Genomic DNA, 17,953 nt, shown 5'->3' on the forward strand with positions numbered 1-17,953 from the left:
CTACTACCTATCATCATTTAAGTCCTAATGAATGGCAAAAGCCTCTCTGAGTCTTGTAAGCACAGAAGAAAATCCTCGTTGTATCAAAACAGTCAAATAAATTACAAGGTTGAAAGGGAAACTATTGTCTAGTAACTATTGACTTTTGGCAAAGCAACATGCCTATTCATTGTCTTTTGACTAATAAGAAAGGGTTTGAGAAAAACAATTTTATTCCTTCACCCAATATCTGCCAAATCTGTCAGGCAGAATATTATCGTATTAATTCTATTGCAATGGCTGTGTATGTGTTACTGGACTTGAAAACAAAGCGATTCTCTGCCAAATCTTTCATAGTTCCTGTGGCAGCATAGCTGAAAAAAATGTTTGCATCAGTAGACCATATAAATTTTTATAGAACTTAAGAACAAATCAGCTAGTACTTACATCTTCCAAATCTTCTTCGGGTGTTGCTGGTGTCCTGTCTGTTTTATCTGTGTTATATGAAGTCACAGATGACGTTTCTGAATCAACAGATTCTTCATCAAATCCAAAAAATGTCTCCACAACATGCCTCTGAAAAGTTAGTTTTTCTTAGTTAGTAGCCAAACAGCTGGAAAACCCCAATGACCCAGTAAGCAGCAGCCAAGGTCTTCTCTGACCACTGTTTTAGTATTGAGGAAGAAAAATGGTTCCACTGTAAACCTTTGTTCTCTGATTAAATGAGTCACTTTTGCACCATCATTTGCATAAGAACCTCCAAGAACTGAACTGCACATAGCACTGTGTAACTGACAACAGAATGCTGCTTTAGCAAAAGTATAAAAGCTAATTATCAAAATCATACAGATCTTACAAGATTCACAGTAGAGCAATGCAACATCTATTCAGAAGAAAGTTACCCAGTACGATGTAACATATAAGATGTGGAACCAACAGGGAAAAAATATTCCAAAGAACAATGTAGAACAAATTTCATCATTCACACTAATTTTAAAAAAAGAAAAAAAAGGAAAAAAAAAAGATATTAATTTATTATATCTATTTTGCCAAAATCCTACTTAAAAGTATAAATTGCTGCTTTCCATTTATTTTTTCAATACCATAATACTTAGTTCCTTCAAAAGTTTGCTCCAATATTACTAACAAAAAAAACTATGCTTAGGGAAAACCAACCTTTCAATGCAGATTTTAAAAATTTTTCACAGTGTAATCAATTAAATGTCTGCTGACAGATTTTTTTTTTTTTTACATAAAACATCACAATTGCAATAATCCTTTCACCATTTTAAGAGCCCACTTTCCATCAGTTTCCTATCATATGCTCAGAAAGCAGCAAATTTCCATAGAAAATTCAGCTATTAAAAAAAAATTGCTTAAACATTTAACTACAAAAACAATTTTTCCAGTATTTTTCCTTCCAAAATAACAATATAAAAAGTTAACTCTTCCTAATCAATAGAAAGCCTAACTCTTTACACCACAGAAGTGTTCTAATAATCCAACATAAATTTAGAGAAGAAGGAAAATTAAGAAAATTAAAAAAGAGTGTTGCTGGAAAAATGGAGTCAGGTTATGAAGCATCCTAGACAGGGAGGCTAGTGGAGAGAGGTGGTTCTAAGAAGATGAAGAAAAATCTGTCTATCCATCTCTATATTTTTGTCATTGCTTGAATGCTGGATGACAGATCCTGATGTCACAGTTTGATTTTTTAATTAAAAAAACCAACCACGAACAGTACAGATTGCAAGTGAGAAGATAATAGCCCTGTTCATTAAAAATGCCTAAAGGATGAAAAAAATTATCAGTTGTTATTCATCCAGAACATCAGATATCTTACATCTCAGCAAAGCCAAACTGGCTAAGGGAATGGAATTGTGAACTATTAATTTCAATCAAGATACCGAAAGGTTTTATTTTGTCTGTGATAACCTATCTCATAATGAATTTCAAATATTTACCTTTCCCTGCAGCCTTCTAGACTTCTCTAACTTTATACATTCTTCCAGTATGTCTACAAAGCCCCATCTTCACTTTCTCGCAAAGCCCCATAATGCTTAATATATTCTTTGGGCTCAGCACAGCTCTCATCAACAGCCAAAATATGCTGCCTTGATGTAAGTGGTACCACAAAACCACGCTCGTAGGTGTGACTTGGTGCCGGCACGCATGACCCCATGCACGCCATTTACGGTCTGTAGCCCTGGTTACCATGGTCCACCAGGTCACAGTCTCATCACTCCTAAGCTAAAAATTCCATAATTGTTTCACAGTACAGCTAATCCCGCTCAAATTATCGAAGACAGCTTCAAGCCCTGTTCTGAACCACTTCGTTGTGGTCACTTAAGATGAGCCCATCAAATCATAATTTAAAAATTTCATTCAGACTGCATTTTTAAATTAACTGGTTCTACTAAAATCTCCTTCTGAAAGGATGTTGTGCACTTAAAAAAAAAAAAACCAAACACAACCCAAAAAGCCACATCTTTTCAAAATGGACTGTGCTTACCCTTATGCATACAGATAAATACGATGCAGCAGAGAAGGCAAAGAGCTTCTGATCAATCTTGAGAAACAACCGTCCTTTTGCAAGCTACCTGGCCACTATTTAGTGTATTCACAAGAAAAGAAAAGGATCGCAGTTATAGCAGTAAAACCCTGTGAAGTCACACTACTCCTCTCAGTTGTTTAGGAAGCACTGTGATCCTTTCACCAGGGAGAGCTATGTCTAAGGTGCTTAAGAGAAACATTTCCCTGGGATAATTTAATCCTTTCCTTCGGCATTCACAGGTTGCACCAGTTTGTTCACCGTTCTGTCCTACTTAAAGTAGGGGGAACAGGTTTAAGCTCTATTCTAGAAATATAAAGACTTATCCAGAAAGCTAATGTGTTCTCTCACACTCGAATTACAAACATTTCAGACTCCTCTCTCATAAGTACAAAGATTTACCACCAAAACTGAGGTGTAATTAGTCCTTGGGAGATGGCCCACTATCTGTCCCACACTGAACACTCGCTGCAGCCTACAATCATCTAACAGTGATACTACCAGTAAATATTGGGAGTTGAAAGTAGGGCTAAAGAAATAGTGCTGCCTTCAAGTTGTAAGGAAGACAACTTTACAATTTGGGTTGCCAGGTTAACCGGTCAGGAAGAACTTTCTGACTCCAAACCAATGAGCAGATACAGTTCCAAAAGGATGAAGGTAGATTATATGGAGGTAGAGACGGTGATGGCAGGTAAACGAAAACCAAGAGACTTTCATGAAAACCGCATCCTTGTTTTGCAGCATGGATACTTTTTACTCAAAGATGCTGAATGTAAACCCAAAACAAAGCTGCATGCAGACTCTTACGCTGATATTTTTATAGCATGCTCTTCAGCCCATACCAGCTTGTCTGTGGATGGGGCTCAGAACAACTAGCCCGTGCTTTGGAGGAACCTAGCCAAGGACAAGCAACTCAGAGGAGTTAAGAACAGCTGACCCTGCTCATGCCTCCTGCTTCAAGGGTGCCTGGCATCAAAAAATGACAAACGCACTTGAGCAAAGCTCAACCAAAACCCGCAATGAAGTACAGGCTTGTGGCCTGACAAAGTAAAGAGTCAAGTCTTGACTTTGAAAAGGCTGCTAGAAGGGACTTCTAAAAGACGGAGAACAAAACTCCAATTTATTATCTCATATATATGGCAGAGAGAACACAGTACCATGAAGATCAGCAGCAGCTTAGTTAAAACTGACAAGACTTGTCATACCTCTGGGGCTTTTTGCTATACCTCAGACTACAGCCGCTTTTGTAGATAACTCAGCTTAAGTATGTATCTTCCTTTAACCCTGCATGCACACACCCACACCCACTGTTTCAATGAGTGAAAAAACAACAGTAAAACAACAGTGGGTTTGACTTTACATAAATGCATATAGGTTCAAGAACACACTTAAAGAAATGCCATTATTTTGACAAAAGATACTAGCTGTATTTAAACATTCCACTAGTAGCAAAACTAGGGGGAAATAATTTGCGTATATTAATAAATCACTTTATTATTACATGGGAGGGAATTATGCAAGAAAATTAGTTTTTCCCATCACACTAAAAGTCCTCAATGCTTCAAGAAGAGTTAAAACTCAAAAGCTGTTAAATGCCATACAGACTGCCTACAACATTTCAAGTTATGAGAGAACCATGTATTCACTTTTAATGACTCCTTCCTCTTTAGAGAAGCTGTACATTTAACATTTCATGGAGCAGATACTTTCCGTAGAAACGGAGATAAGGTATTTAACCATTGTATAAAAACTGCAAATGTATGAATTGCTTCATGACATAAGTACAAAATAGCTAGTTTCATTGTTGACCTTCCAGTACCTGAAGCAACTAGCTACAAGAAGCAATTCACAGCAATTCACAGCAAAACCAGAACAAATTAACTGATAAGGGAAGAGCTGTAGAAAGCTCTTCTTAAAAAAAAAGAAGCAAAAAAAGACATCTGATTGGTACAAAGTTTGTTGATAAAGACTGTAATAAATAATAAATAAATAAATGGTATAAATCTTCCAAGGAAGATTCCACATATAGCTCAAAAGCTGAATCACAATGGTTTTGGAAAAGTATATACAAACCTGTACAATACCTACTGGATTTTTTTTAACTATACACTATTTTCATTCAAGTTTCATTCAAGCTTTTGTTAAAAATGGGAACATTCTCAATTAGATACTTAAAAATTCTTTTATATTGATTTGTACTTTTGTTACTTCTAAATCATAACTTCATAACTGAGAAAGTAGTCATGTAAATTGCTGAAAAATTCAGATTTAAATTCTAATTTCCACTGACTACTGCCATGCATTTAATAACAACAATTTTTCATGTGGATTTATATCAATGTTTTCACATAATTTTAAAAGTAAAATTATGCATTAGGTCTTTATAACTCAAGTATTAATGCTTCTACTGAAGTATAGTGCTCAGTAAATATGGAAGTTTAGAATGTTATAAATCAATAGTGACATATAGACCATATTATATGCAAATTTCAATATACCCTCATACTTTTAATGGCTTGGATTAGATATACTTACACATAAATAATCTGATTTCACTGTTGCTAAAGTAGTTTCACTTTATATTTAAATATCTCATTTTCAAGTACTTAATCTAACATGATGAAAATGATCCAAGACGAATTTCCTCATAATGCAATCAGATGAGCTAATCAGTAACGTCTTACCTTCATGCTTATATGTCATTTCTTGGCAGCCAGAAAAATACAGGCACACCAAAGCACAGAGGCAGATAAAAAAAGAAAAATATAAAACAAGAAATATGAACTCCATCACACCAGTGTGCAGGCTTTCCACTATCACGAATACAGTATATGTATTAAAGTTTAAACAAAGAAATAAATCCGTAGAGTCCTGCAGTTTCCAAACAAACCAGGCAATTATGCCTTATTTTAAAATGCATGACTCCCATCAGTCATGGAATCACTGTAACACCATTATTTGTGTCAAAAATAAACAAATCCCCCAAAATACTGTTTCTGAAGTTTCTTGGTTATTTCACTACCAAAATTGGGGAGGGAAGAGGGGAAAAGAAGCAAAAAACACCTGGGAAAAAAGCAAAAGAAGATTCACCTCTGGTACATCTTCCTAACAAGTCCAATGGGACGTTGATGCAAAAAAACAAACACACACAAAACAAAACAAAAAGCTCTATCAGGTTCGGCTGCTTCAGTTCAGAGAAAACTATCCTACAGTCCCTGACTCTACGGAGTCATCATATTACTCCTCGAAACGCCTTGCAGCCACAGGGGTTACAAAGCCCCATCCCACTATGCTGCTCCTTTCCGCCGGGAACCTGAGCGGAAAACCTGAGCTGCAGGTTACCAGCACTGTTCTACGGACTCCTATGCCCCTTGGTAATTAGAAGAGTGCTCAAAGCTACACTAGCAACAGTATCCTAGTGCACCTACAGAGCTCCAGAAATAACAGAGACACCTAATTAAAAAAAAAAAATCCTTGGTGTTTTCCAAAGCTTCTCAGCTGAACTGATGTTGTTTAGATCCAGTTGGGCTATATGGCTACTGAACCAGCCTGAGAGATCATTCACACAAGCTGTTTTAAAGATGGAGAAAGGCACGCCATGGATTCTGCTCCAGCTAACTGGAATCACTGTCAGGAAAATACTCATATTAGAAAACAAACACAGACACTGTCCAGAGTACCTTGAAAATTCAGGAATCTGGAGTGCAAAAGTACCTGTTTAGGAGAAGCTGTAGACATGTGTAAGTATTCACCCTGTGCACCAAGTTCCTGTTTATTAGAAACAAAAAAGGAATCTTTCTATATTTCTAGTCTGAGCTTATCTGACCACACGCGTGAAACATAATTCTCATCAGTTATTTCCTTTTTCACTTTGTCAAGGGAAGTGGGACACAGCTGGAAATAGATCCAACTCCAACAGCCAAACTTGACAATTCAGTGTTTGAATGCTGATTTTACATTTAACCAATCTTAGAATGCAAAGCCAAAGATTTACATCAGTAATTTCTCCTTCTGAGTGGTTGGTTAGGACATATTAGGTTATCATCTGTATGATAGAAAAATCTTGCACAGGTCATAGACAGAAATACACTTGCACTGTACATGTCTATACATAAGCAACTCATCTTAGACTGCCTTTCTCATCCATGGGGAGAAATAGGCAGTTTTAGGACAAAATTCCTATGGCCTATTTAGATCCTACTTCCAGAGGAGAACAATCACCACTTAATGTTACCACTTTGTCCAGAGTGAGATGTCTATATCTCTCCTCCGTTAATTAATGAAGGAGATGAATTCTACATTTTTACCTGAATTCCTGATGCAAGCTGTAAAGACAGAGAGGATGAAGACGGTACAATCCCAACAGCTCATCTGAGTAAGCACCCATTCTACACAGATTGTTTAAATAAAAAAATGCTGGAAAATTGTGGGAAACATAGCTTCCTTTGAGGATTTCGATCCTCAAAGGACCACACAGGTGACCTGGAAGGAAGCCAGCCTGTATGCTAGGATTGAATTTTTAGAAGCTAACATCAACAGTGTTTAAACTCCGAGTCAACACTGCATACACATGTGAATAGCCTCCAGGTTTATATGATGCCAGGTAATAGGATACTAATAAATATATTACTGATGACTTCTTTCCCTCCTTAATGCATTAGCTCATTTAGAAACTGTATATATATATAATTATATATAGTATGACTAGTAGAGTATACATAATCCCATTCACTCTTCTCTCACAACTTTCTCTTTTCAGTTGTTTTTGTTTTATATTCCTGCTTTTCCATTGAGGAGATAGCATCAAATAAAATTTCAAATGGTCAATTCCATATGGGCACCAAAGAGCTAAAGGACAGGGGATGAATAACTAGTAGGAGTTACGTCTGCTACTGATTAATTTGTTCTTTCTGGCGTATTTATCATATCATAAATAAGAAGCAAAGCCCTACTAACTCCGCTGCTCATATACACACAATTCTTGCAGTAATCTCTGCAGAAGTCCCCCAGTTATAGTACTCCTACCACATGAGGAATAGAACTGCCACAAATTTTTTAATGGTATCATGCACATTTTCTCCAAGCCTTATGTTGTTTAACTCCTGCTTTGGTCAGTAAGGAAAAGAAGATACCACAAAAGCAGCAGCTTGCTCAAGAGAAAATAGGTAAAACGAAAGGGTACAGACTCTAGGTCAGCTGAAGTTCTATTAACACAAAACATTTAAGACATAGCCTACAGAAATTAGCATCACTAGTTATCAACTCCTAAATAATTAACTAGTTTTGTTTCATTAGGAACTTTAAAATTCAGCAAAAGATCTTACAGAATTAATTTAAAATCTGATAAGGGCTAATAATTAGAGAGGACTATAAAAATTACAGTGTTAGTTACATATATATATTTTATTTTATGTCCTGTTTTTAAACTCGCTCTCAAGACACAAACTTCCAGGTATGCTACACCAGGAAAGAATGGTTCAAGATTACTGTAAAGATATTTGGTGCTGATCAGCCTTCCATGAAGTAACAGAAAAATGTATGGAAGATTCATTGTTACTTCTGAATTAGTTTCTTTCTTCAGATGTAAAAGATACATCATTATTCAAAGCATGATTTGAAGAAATTACCACTGAACCAGAGAATCCGAAAGGACAAATCCTTCAGAATACAGCTATTACAGAATACAGAGAAATAAAAAAGCACCACCTGGAAATTACCAGGAATATACTATGCAAAACACACTGACTACAAGCATCCATTTATGACAGAACGTATCTTAAGCTCCCATATAGATGATAATCAGATCTCCACTCTTTCCTTCCATTTCTTCCCCTCTGACCTCATTCTACTGCCCTTACATGCTCCAGGCCACTAATGTTCAACTTCACAAAAACCATTATTCAGCAAAAATAATTACTTTAATCACATTACAATAAATACTGAAGGTACACTCTGAAGGAAAACTTTTCTGCTAGCACAAACTAAATGTTTCTCTTGTACTTTGCATTCTAGAGCAAAATAGTTAAGAAAAATAGTTAGAATCTTCTTACTATTTATATATCACATGCAGAAATATCATAGAATCATAGAATAGTTCGGGTTGCAAGGGACCTTTAAAGTTCATCTAGTCCAACCCCACTGCAACAAGCAGGGACATCTTCAACTAGAGCAGGTTGCTCAGAGCCCTGTCCAACCTGACCTTGAATGTTTCCAGGGATGAGGCATCATCAAGGGAAGAGCTATGGATGTTGTCTATCTGGACTTCTGTAAGGCCTTTGACACAGTCCACCACAACACCTCTAAATTGGAGAGAAAAGGATTTGATGGGTGGACTGTTCAGTGGATGAGGAATTGGTTGGATGGTCACATCCAAAGGGTAGTGGTCCATGACTCAATGTCCAGATGAAGATCGGTGTTGAGCGGTGTCCCTCAGGGGTCTGTACTGGGACCGGTACTCTTTAATAAAATCTTCATCTTTCACTTGCGGATATAGTTTAGTGGGCATGGTGATGTTAGGTTGATGGTTGGACTTGATCTTAAAGGTCTTTTGTAACCTTAATGATTCTGTGATCAATGACAGAGACAGTGGGATCGAGTGTACCCTCAGCAAGTTTGCAGATAAGCTGAGTGGTGCGGTTGACACATCTGAGGGACGGGATGCCATCTAGAGGGACCTGGACAAGATCGAGGAATGGAACTGTGTGAACGTCATGAGGTTCAACAAGGCCAAGTGCAGGGTCCTGCACCTGGGTCAGGGCAACCACCGGCATCAGTACAGGCTGCGGGATGAAGGGATTGAAAGCAGCCCTGCTGAGAAGGACTTGGGGGTACTGGCAGATGAAAAGTTGTACATGAGCCGGCAATGTGTGCTCGCAGCCCAGAAGGCCAACCATATCCTGGGCTGCATCAAAAGAAGCGTGGCCAGCAGCTCGAGGGAAGGGATTCTGACCCTCTGCTCCGCTCTGGTGAGACCCCACCTGCAGTGCTGCGTCCAGCTCTGGAGCCCTCAGCACAGGGAAGACATGGACCTGTTGGAGAGGGTCCAGAGGAGGCCACAAAACTGATCAGAGGGATGGAACACCTCTCCTCTGAGGACAGGCTGAGAGAGTTGGGGTGGTTCAGCCTGGAGAAGAGAAGGCTCCAGGGAGACCTTATTGCAGCCTTCCAGTACTTAAAGGGGGCTTATAAGAAAGATGGGGACAGACCTTTTAGCAGGGCCTGTTCAGATAGGACAAGGGGTAATGGTCTTAAACTAAAAGAGGGTAACTTAGACCAGATCTAAGGAAGAAATTTTTTTACAATGAGGGTGGTGAAACACTGGCCCAGGTTGCCCAGATCAGTGGTAGATGCCCCATCCCTGGCAACACTCCAGGTCAGGCTGGACGGGGCTCTGAGCAACCTTGCTCTAGTTGAAGATGTCCCTGCTTATTGCAGGGGGGTTGGACTATATGACCTTTAAAGGTCCCTTCCAACCCAAAGATTCTATGATTCTATGATCATTTCAGTAACAACCCCAGCATGCGTTAAAGTTTTCAATTGTGATTAAGCAGTAATTTGGTATGAGTAGTTTGAAGAGTGTCTTTTCTTTAAAAAGGACTGAGCATTTTTCCTTTGAAATGGTAGTTGTTTTAAGCCATTACATCATTTAGACCTCAAGCCACTTGAATATTTAGGCCACAGTGGCTAAAAGTGTAATTATATTGTTTATTTAAAATAAAACCCAAAACACCACCACTTGTGTGCAGTACAAAACTTGCAGCTCATGAATTATTGTAAGAAAAAGTTAGTAAGCACTCACTAGAAAAAACAGGAGAATTATATTAAATTTTTACCATTAGTTTAAGTAGAGCTCTAATTTCAGGTAATATTTGAAACAATCACTGTTCACAACCACCAAGATGCATGGAAAACTGAGTTTGCTCACCTTTGGAGGTTTCAGACTTTTCCTCTTCTGTTTTTTAGACCGTAATAACCGTTCCCTTTCCTAGAAGGAAAGAGAACATTTTGGTATGGGTTTCTTTTAAAATATGTATTTAGATATGTCTAGCACAAAGAAATATCATTCAAATTTTCTTAAAGCCTATGGTAAAGCTAACTCAAAGACAATGTCTCTACCCTTTTGCGTAACACCACGTTGGTATAACATCATGCTGTACTGCAGCTTTAGCAAACAAACCTTCAGCCATATACTTTACACATTCGTTGGGACATTGGCAAGAAAAGGCTTTGTTAAATAGTCGGCTCAGATTTCTGACAGTTCTTTTGATTCTTTTACCAAGAAGCTCACTATGGAAACACAATTCACATTTTCACTCCAACATTCAACCATCCTGAAAGTAGCAGGTCGGTAGCCAAAAATGAGTCCAGCCTTAGGAATTACAAGTCATTATACCAGGCATACTCCAACATACAACCATGCACATGCAGATACAGTGTTACACACGACTTATCCTTGCAGGGAAAAAGTCTCAAATCCAAAGGCTCGCTTAAGTCTGTGTAAACTTAGTCAGTGTCTTTCTTCTACTGTGCCCTTGAAACAAGATCATAATTAACTATATCATAATACGAGGAGGTTAACTAGAAAAAATGCAGGGTTTATGAACATTCCAGCTGAAGAATATTGCCTTGAATTCCAAACAAGAGGCAGAGAAAGAGAAGGCAAAAAATGCAAAGGAGAGAACAAGCAAAAAACCAACATAGGAAGCAGGTGATCTATCTCCTTGCCTTTTTCCTGATTCTTTCCTCAGCTCTGCACCTTTGTTTGCAGCACATCTGTTTTTTAAAAGAACAATAGCAGTTCCAAGTGCTTCTCTAGCAGTTATTGCTCACTGCAAGGTATTACTCTATTCAGAGTTATTTGCTTTATATTCAGTTCAGAAACTGGACAAATAGGAAGTTCCCAGCAGAAACCACAATAAAAATATTCATCTTTATCAACACATTGTTCCAGGAACAAAGTTTTGGAAAACATGAAATAATTCAGAAAAGCACAACAAATTATATAGCACTTTTAATACATGTGGGTTTCAGAATAAGGAAAAGTAATGCCTGCCAAGGTAGAATGGAGCAGGTATTTCAAGCTGCAGAATAATTAATATATTAAGCTCAAGCTGAAAACACAAAGTTGAATTTTAGACAGCGTTGAAGAATAATGCTCCCTCCTCAGGCACCTGGTTAAAGCAGAGTCCCAGCTTTAACCTGGGTCTCCTGCATCCCAAGCAGGTGACCAAACGGCTGGAGAAACTGCCTAGTCTTCTGACTCTGTCTTGTCTTTCCTTTCCTCTCACTTCAGTGCAGAATAAACAAAAACTTCAAAAATCCCCTACTCCTTCCAGTTTCTAATCTCGTTTGTAAGAAGACTGCTTAATTTACTGTCTTAATAATACATCAAGCTACCAGAACAGTAATAATGCCAATTGAAAACCACCATTTGCTGAATCACTAGTATCGTTTGCAATCATCTGAGTTTATCTTGACAGCTTTCCTTTTAAGAACTGACCAGAAAACCACTGTTGTGGGAGAACTCAAGTTTAGATGGCTTCTACAGCATCAAAGACCCTGTAAATGACAATACTAATCAATTCAGACAACCCTATTGCCTAAGACTATTCTTATTTCTGTGTATCATATTGGTCTCAGCTGGAGGTAAGCTGATGACTTTTGTACTAATCAGGTACGTGACATATGGGTCATTCTTGATCATTATGATATATTTATATTCTGTAGGGGTGTGATTTGAGCCAGAAAGGATAGCTGAAAAGCACAAGGGCACTGCAGAGTTCTACTGCATTCACATTGAAGGCAAAGCATCAATTAGTTTGTACTGCCAACCAAAGCAGTTTCCTAGTTAACTTATTTCTGACAGTGAAAAAGTATCTGTAAATAGGAAACAACGCAGAAATGAAACCATATTTTTAAATATTTGTTTATTTTACTTTCACACTAAGCACAAGTAAATACTAGTTGGCCAAAGTCAAGATACAATATATTTACTCAGATTACTGGCTGAGACAGTAAGAGTCCTTTCATACCCACTTTACACTGAAATATAAGTGAGGTTATATCTGCTGTGTACTGAGAATCTAATATCATGCCACAGTCCCTGCCTGTACAGTTGTATTTGGAAGGAAAAGCAGCATTGCTCTGTGAATCAGATCCTACATCATAGCATCTGAGTAACATCCTACTGCTTGTAACACTGTGATACTGGAGAATGCATATGCAGACACCAATCTTTGGCATCAATTACAGAGAGAAATCCTGGGTCAAAATCTCAGAGGAACTGCCAAGAAAAGAGACAATGTTCCAGACAGAGCAATAACACATCTTGTTGCTTTATCTTTTTGGATCTTCTATTTTTATTTTCAATATTGTATCCAATTGTTTAATTTTTTGTTTAGACAGAATGATCTTAAATTCATTTTATCATTTTGTAGCATTCAGTAGTGCCATTTGAGATGCTCTAGAATAGTCTGCCTGAGTTCCAGATGCTGCTCCAGAAGGGTAGGGGTCTCTCAGAGATGATACGTCATTCCTGCCAGCACCAGAAGAGTGTATCATCCGTTGCACTAAATAGCACTAGATAACTCTAACACAACTCAAAATTCTTGATCAAACAGTGCAAACACGTATGAGCATCACCTTAAGTGGTCTTCACAGTGACAGGGTAGCAGCTGTGCAATTCTAATCTTAAAACTATGCATCCAAACCTTTGTTTAGATGCATCACGTGTATTTCTCTCCATTTGTGTACAAAGACAGCTAGTGTGGCCAGCTCAGAAATGTTTTGTTAGGTGAAATGAATGCCATCCTACATGTTCCTTTATTTTACGAGAACTTCTAGATCAGGGGAGTAGTTGGGTTTGCACCAGGGTCTACATCCAACACGCTTCAGTCATTAAGTTTTGAAACGTGTCCTTTCCTACAAGTTCCTCAGTTGTTGACAGCCAATTCTGTAACTAAGGTGAATGGACTGATGCACTTCTTTTCACAACAGCTCATAATAGGTAAATATTTTATAATACAGTGATTCATATACATTTCAAATAAATTCATTCACTACCTGAGAAATAACAAGAACCCTTTGATGCCAAAGAACTATTTGTTTATCACTACAACTGGAGTTAAAATATTCTCTCAAATCTTTAGCTTGCCTATAGATGTGTGTGCATGCATGTGTGTATACCAGTCATAAGCATTACCACTGTGAGATCATCAATAACATGCTGCTGTTCTTTGACTTGCAGTCTAAGGAATTCAATTTCTTGTTCCTCCCGTGTGCTGCTGAGATCATTCAAAGACGTGTGCCTCTTCAGTGCTGGTTGTGCAGATAACTTCTCTTTCTGCAAAAATTAAAATAAAATTGAAAAAAGAACCAAACCAACACCACAACCATAAAGAATGTTTTAAAGTGTCTTGCTGGAACAGGAGGAAAATTCTCATGTGTGATGTAGTAATCAAGAATTCTTTGGACTCATCAGTGCATACTCCACTACAACATAAGGCCTCTTTCAACAACCCAAACATTTTGTATGCCTCAGTGTTAATCTCTCACATAAGATAATTTAAAACTGAATCAAAGAACATAGTCTGGGACAAAATTAGCAGACAAGTGAACTCAATGATCTAACATAGTAGAGCCTTTGGCACATGCACTCAAATTCAGTCCTGACTTCCAATCATAAACACAGCTTTTATTAAAGCTGATTTTTAGTCATACACCTCCAAACATAGCCTCCAAACACATCTATCTGTGATCCCTTCCCTTAATCAGCGTGAATTGATACAACACAAAGCACATGCCACTCTGAATTTAGAGTATGAATATTCAGTTGCATTGGCTGAATTTAAGACTTTGAAACGTCTGTATTAGAGTAAAAGCCTCACAAGCACTTCCACCTGAAAAGTAACTGTGTGCAATGTGTTCTTACACCATGATGTCAGAGCTGATTACTTACCAATTCCACATTTTCCCTTGATAGATTTTTTATTTTCTCTTCCATTCTCTGGATACATTGCAACATATCATCATTTTTTTTGCTCATCCTCTTATTTTTTTCTACCAAAGGCTTCAGCTGACTTTCTGTCTCTCGAGAACGTTTCAGCTGCAAATGGCAAAGGAACAAAGTTAGCTGTGCTTTAGTTAATACTTGTAGGAAAGAAGAAATCTGTGTGTTTTCACTTGCCTTCTTCCTTCATTCAGAAAGTTTAGTTCTTTTGTTAAGTGGCATCTGATATAAACTATTGCTGAACTAAGAACTACAGGAGTCCAAACAAAAAAGAAACAGCATTTTTGTACAGTCTACAAAATCACTAGATATGGTCACTGGATTTTGCTCTTGGAAAATACTTAGGCAATGATCCACAAAAGTGATTTCTTAATAAACTAATCTCATTGTATATAAGCTTCTTGCGAGCAACTAGGTCTCTAGGGTACTCCTTTTCACTATCCCTTAGTATAAGTAAACTCTTCCTTACTCTACTTTAAAAATCCTATACCTAATGTGTAATTAGAGCAATGAGAAAGTCAGCCAGAGGGCACAGATTCAATCTCAGCATTCTGCTGACATTTTCAAGCTGCTCAATGTTGTTCCTGTGGTTTTATGATCTTATACAATTATGTGAAGCAAATTACTGCCCTTTCTGGCATTTGTGTGTATTCAATATTTCACTCTTTTTATTTCATTAATCCCTGAACTGTTTTGTTTCTAAAAAAATCTTATCAAAGGATTTTTCAATTTACTGAGTTTTAACTGGAAATGAGAAAAAGGTAATGTTTCTCCTGAGATAATTTCACTGAGTATTTGGTTTTCTGTTTCATTCTCAGAAGAAAACTATTTTTCACAGTGCTTAATCATACGAACTTACTGTTATTACTGGTTTTATTAATATTGTCTCACAATATGACAAAACCTTCTCCATATGTTTTCCAAAATATACTACTTATGCCTCTAGGTCAAGCATCAAGAGCACTTGACTGAGTCATACATGCCCTCCATCTAGAGGGACACTGAAGGATACACGTTCCAGTACTTCATCATTCTTCAAGGATGTTTTGAACGACTTATGTCCGCAGAAACGATTAGGTCCACATTATCTTGTCTTTATATAATGCAATCTTGAAAAAAGGCAAGATGTTCTTGAGAGTATAGAGCAGAGAAAAGCAACTGTAGCAGTAAAAGGGCGGGGGGGGGGGGGGGGGGCCCAACAAAATGCTCAGCACCTAGGTAAAGTAGGAAAAATGGCAACCTGTACCCAAGCTAAAACGCATATTCTTCTTACACCAAGAAACTTAAAGTGTTAACAAGGAATCAATTTTGTCATATGAAAGGGCAGTTTAGATTACACAGCTATTTAAAGAGGAAAAGTTTAAAGAAAAAGACACAACCATGTTCTCAATTAATGCAACATTAGTCTAGCATTGTTCAATTGACTTCACTAATCTAGATTCAGCTAAGATGTTGGACAAGAAAGTTTTAAAAATTATCTCTTCCGATAATTATTGAGGTGTCATAACTAAATTAAGTCCTTTTATCATAAAGCAAAGCCTTCATAGGTCTGACAAAGCTAGGAGGAAGATGTCAATGTTTCACTCATCTACAGGATTGACACATGGGCGTGCCCTCCCCTTCTGTCCCCACCATACATAATAGCATTATTTTAGAATCAGATACATACGTTGCATGAGGGAAAATTGCCATCTGATTAGAATGAAAAATCTTTACTTCTGCTATTAGAAATAGGGCATTACAAGAGGAAATGTGTAAAAGTTATTAAAACTCACCGCCCATTGCAGTCAATGGGAGTTTTACCATTAACCTCAGCACAAGCAATTAAGTAGCTATGCAGGCTAAGAAAATTCATTCTTAAAATTCTTGTCAGATCCTCTCTTTTGTAAGTTACTATCACCCTCCTACGACAATTTCACCTACTTAAGAGATTTCCCTTGAGAAATGGCAGATTTTGCACGTCCATCACAGAAAAGCTTTTTTAACTCCTAGCTAGCATAAGCATGACACAAAACCAATGGCAAATTTCAAAAAGATTAATACAATAATTTAACTGCATAGATTATACATGTTTTACACAACATCATTACACAGTGCCACAGGCAAGCTACCAGTCAATTTTATTACGATGACACCCCAAAAAATTACAGTTTTATTTTTCTGGTACAAGAGGGGTTCCATCCATGTCCTTTACAGTCACAAGGTGAATTTCTACAGAAGGGTCTGTTATATTTAGACACAACTGACTGAGGCCAACCACGACTAATTTGTAAATTATTTATAACACTGAGTTTCCAACATTAAATCTTTTACCATAAAGATGCCCTCCCAGTCACCATCTGTGTTAATACTAATTAATTTACCAGTTCATTTCTTTCATCTGCTAACAGAGTATTTCTGTCTTCCAGCTTCCTTATTACAGCATTCAGTTCAGCAATTTTTAACTGAAATCTCCGCACATCTCGTTCATCCAAATGCTGCTCCTTTACATCAAAAACATATAGAAATATTAAATGCCTTTAAAAAAAATTTACTCACCATAAATTTAACATCATTGTTTAGCAAGTGGATTGTGTACATTTAAAATAAGACTCTTTACATCAGTGTCTGGAAAGTTTATTTTAATTAACTGAAACACTAAACAATAACATCCTGTGGAAATGCTACATGATACATTACATGAAAAGTGTTTACTTGTGAAATGTATGTAAAGGTTTAATAGTTAAAAAAAGCATCTAGATAAATAATATTTCACGTGATATTGGTTATTTCTCACCTGATTTCTTACTATCAGATAAAACAATTCTAGTGCATAGGACACAGATTAAAATCACATGGCTCAGTTTTTAAGAAGTATAATATCTATTTGCCATTGGTTAAAATAATTCCTAAAGGTATGAAATTAATAGCTAAGAAAATAATGGGGTGCAGAGCTGAAGCTCACAATGTAAATTCTAAAAATTCTATATCCACATATTCTTCAACATTCTTTGAAATTCAAGAGGTCCAAGGAGTTTCTGAATCATAACGAGACTGCACAGTGCAGTGCATGGCCATTTACCATTAATTAGTCCTTCCAATATTTTAAAAGTAACCACAAAACCAATGTGAACACCCAGGCAGTGATTACCCTGTGTTGAACATTTGAAGAAAACACAGTTTTCTTACCGGGCTTCCCATCAGTTCGGTGATATCCCCGACTCCTGCAGGAAGCTCTCTTTTCGGACTACTGTGGTATCGTTCTGCCTCCTTCACTTGGACAAGCTGTTCATCCAGAGCTTCTTTCTGAAGGAGCAGTTTCTGTGTATGACCTGCCTGGACACCAAGGTCTTTCTCCAGAGCCAGAATCACTCTGTCTTTGCCTTTTATCTCATCCATCTGGAAAGAAATAAAGCAAGAAGGAAGTTTCTGTAACATCT

At 37.4% G+C, this 17,953-nt stretch overlaps 1 protein-coding gene across 2 annotated transcripts in view; it reads right to left on the bottom strand.

The window, feature by feature from the left end:
- Window positions 1–17,953, bottom strand: part of JAKMIP1 (janus kinase and microtubule interacting protein 1) — a gene marked incomplete at its 5' end in the record, with an annotated part of 90,715 nt that overhangs the window by 45,808 nt on the left and 26,954 nt on the right. For both annotated transcript variants that reach the window (XM_081999545.1, XM_081999546.1), the window contains 6 exons: window positions 427–555; window positions 10,452–10,511; window positions 13,728–13,868; window positions 14,484–14,630; window positions 16,898–17,017; window positions 17,703–17,912. In XM_081999545.1, coding sequence (XP_081855671.1) covers window positions 427–555; window positions 10,452–10,511; window positions 13,728–13,868; window positions 14,484–14,630; window positions 16,898–17,017; window positions 17,703–17,912 — 807 coding nt within the window. The remainder of the gene's footprint in view (window positions 1–426; window positions 556–10,451; window positions 10,512–13,727; window positions 13,869–14,483; window positions 14,631–16,897; window positions 17,018–17,702; window positions 17,913–17,953) is intronic.

The sequence above is a fragment of the Phaethon aethereus genome (assembly GCF_964289735.1).
Source record: "Phaethon aethereus genome assembly, chromosome: 4".
In the NCBI taxonomy this organism is placed as follows: domain Eukaryota; kingdom Metazoa; phylum Chordata; class Aves; order Phaethontiformes; family Phaethontidae; genus Phaethon; species Phaethon aethereus.